General features: G+C 34.1%; 1 protein-coding gene across 3 annotated transcripts in view; it reads left to right on the top strand.

The window, feature by feature from the left end:
• The window catches only part of LOC112522365 (1-aminocyclopropane-1-carboxylate synthase-like), a 7,324-nt gene extending 5,708 nt beyond the window's left edge, over positions 1-1,616 (top strand). For all 3 annotated transcript variants that reach the window (XM_025131456.1, XM_025131455.1, XM_025131457.1), the window contains one exon: positions 576-1,616. In XM_025131456.1, the coding sequence (XP_024987224.1) occupies positions 576-1,605 (1,030 nt within the window). In that variant the 3' untranslated portion in view covers positions 1,606-1,616. The remainder of the gene's footprint in view (positions 1-575) is intronic.
• The last annotated feature ends 592 nt before the right edge of the window (positions 1,617-2,208 follow it).

Here is a 2,208-nt window from a genome sequence, read left to right as displayed (position 1 = left end):
ATATATATATATAGTTTTGTATGAAAATGAGGTTTAGATACGTACACATCATGATAACAATTTATGTCATAGGGATACAACATTTCTAATTTAATCAAAAGCTTATTGAAGGAGGTGACAGATGTCAATTTAGGTTACCATTTATGATTAGACCAACCAGTCGACCTTATACCTATCTGCGAATTGACTTGGTCAACCTCAATATTAAGAATTCTAACACAATCTAATTAGTCAAATGATTAATTAATTAGGGAAATAACATGTCAAGGTCTCCTGTTTCACCCAATAAATCAAACCTGAAAAAAACAAGTCAAAAGCAATTCTTTGACTGTTCCAAATATTCTTAAATTGAAACTTACTTTTGGACTTTTAGGGGGTCAACGTTATTTCATACTATAATATATATATACATATATATACATACATACATACAGACATATACATGTGTGTATATATATTGTATCAATCCAACAATTCTTCTTTTACCAAGCTCTAAAACAAAAAAATTCATCGTTATAAAGTGATATATATATTGTGCTGATTTTGTTAAAAGAATCTTTGGGTTCCTTTTTCAGATTTGACAGAGATCTAAGGTGGAGAACTGGGGTGCAACTAGTTCCAATAACATGCAAGAGTTCAAATGGTTTCAAGATCACTCAAGAAGCACTTGAGTCTGCTTACGAAGATGCAATTGCGTCCAACATAAAAGTCAAAGGGTTGATCGTTGCAAATCCTTCAAATCCTCTTGGCACAACCATGGATAGAGAAACTCTCAAAACCCTCATGAGCTTCATCAATGACAAGAATATTCATCTTGTATGTGATGAGATTTATGCAGCGACTATCTTTAACACACCCGATTTCGTCTCTATCTCTGAAGTCTTGCAAGAGATGGAGCATGACCCGATGAACCCGGTAAACCCTGAGCTAGTTCACATTATTTATAGTTTGTCAAAGGACATGGGGCTCCCTGGGTTTCGTGTTGGCATCCTGTATTCGTACAACGATGCTGTTGTGAGTTCAGCAAGAAAAATGTCGAGTTTTGGGTTGATCTCCTCACAAACTCAATACTTTCTAGCTTCAATCCTTTCTGATGAAGAGTTTGTTATGAATTTTCTAAGTGAAAATTCAAGGAGATTAGCTAAGAGACACAAGGTTTTCACTCAAGGGCTTGAAGAAGAAAATATTACTTGCTTACCAAGTAACGCAGGTCTCTTTGTCTGGATGGATTTACGTAGGCTTCTAAAGGAGCCTACTTTTGATGAAGAAATGGTGCTATGGAGATTAATTATCAAAGATGTTAAACTCAATGTTTCCCCTGGTTCTTCATTCCACTGCGTGGAACCAGGGTGGTTTAGGGTTTGCTTTGCCAACATGGATGATCAAACGGTTGAGATTGCACTTGATCGAATTCATGCATTTGTCGGGAAGGAGAAAGGGAATGAGGTGGTGACAAGGAACAATAAGAGACACAAACCATTTGAAAAGAATCTTCGACTTAGTTTTTCATCACGATTATACGATGAAAACACATTGATGTCACCTCGTATTATGTCTCCTCATTCGCCATTTGCTCAATCGCCTCTGGTTCAAGCAAGGACTTAATTTAGATATTTTACCAATTAAACGCCTCGTGTGAAAGGTGAATCGTTTGGAGGTTTGATCTGCCGCCCGTCTGCTCTGGTCTGGTTCACAGATATAAGATTTCTATTGTAAATTGTTATTAACATGGAGTTGTGTGTGCAAGAACTATGTATAACATGTTCGTTAAATCAATTGTACGTGATATTCAAATGATTTGTACTAGTTTGGTATGGAACAAACTAATCAAACATTTAGTATTGGTTTTTAATTCTAATTGTTCGTGTAATTATAAGATGTTCAATACTCATGATCGATGCTTATTAATGTTTGGATATTATCAAAAGGATTTTCGCTACAATAAAATCTATAAGAAATGTGTTTATAATAAGTTGAATTAAATGTGTTTTTGTTAGAAGTAGACTGATAAAAAAATCAGGTTTGAAAATGGGATGTGAAACCCACCTCATCCATGCCCCGGTTCTCAACTCAATACGAATTTTAAAGTATTTTTGCCTCAATAGGAAGAAAAAAAATTTATAATAAAATATAAAAAAATTGCACAATAATATGACAATATAAACCATGTTAAAAATGATAAAAATATGTTTAATGATATATATATAT

This window comes from Cynara cardunculus (assembly GCF_001531365.2).
Source record: "Cynara cardunculus var. scolymus isolate 2C chromosome LG 12, CcrdV1, whole genome shotgun sequence".
Classification (NCBI taxonomy): Eukaryota; Viridiplantae; Streptophyta; class Magnoliopsida; order Asterales; family Asteraceae; genus Cynara; species Cynara cardunculus.
Note: the sequence above shows the minus strand (reverse complement) of the source record. Positions and strands in the feature narration are given on the sequence as shown.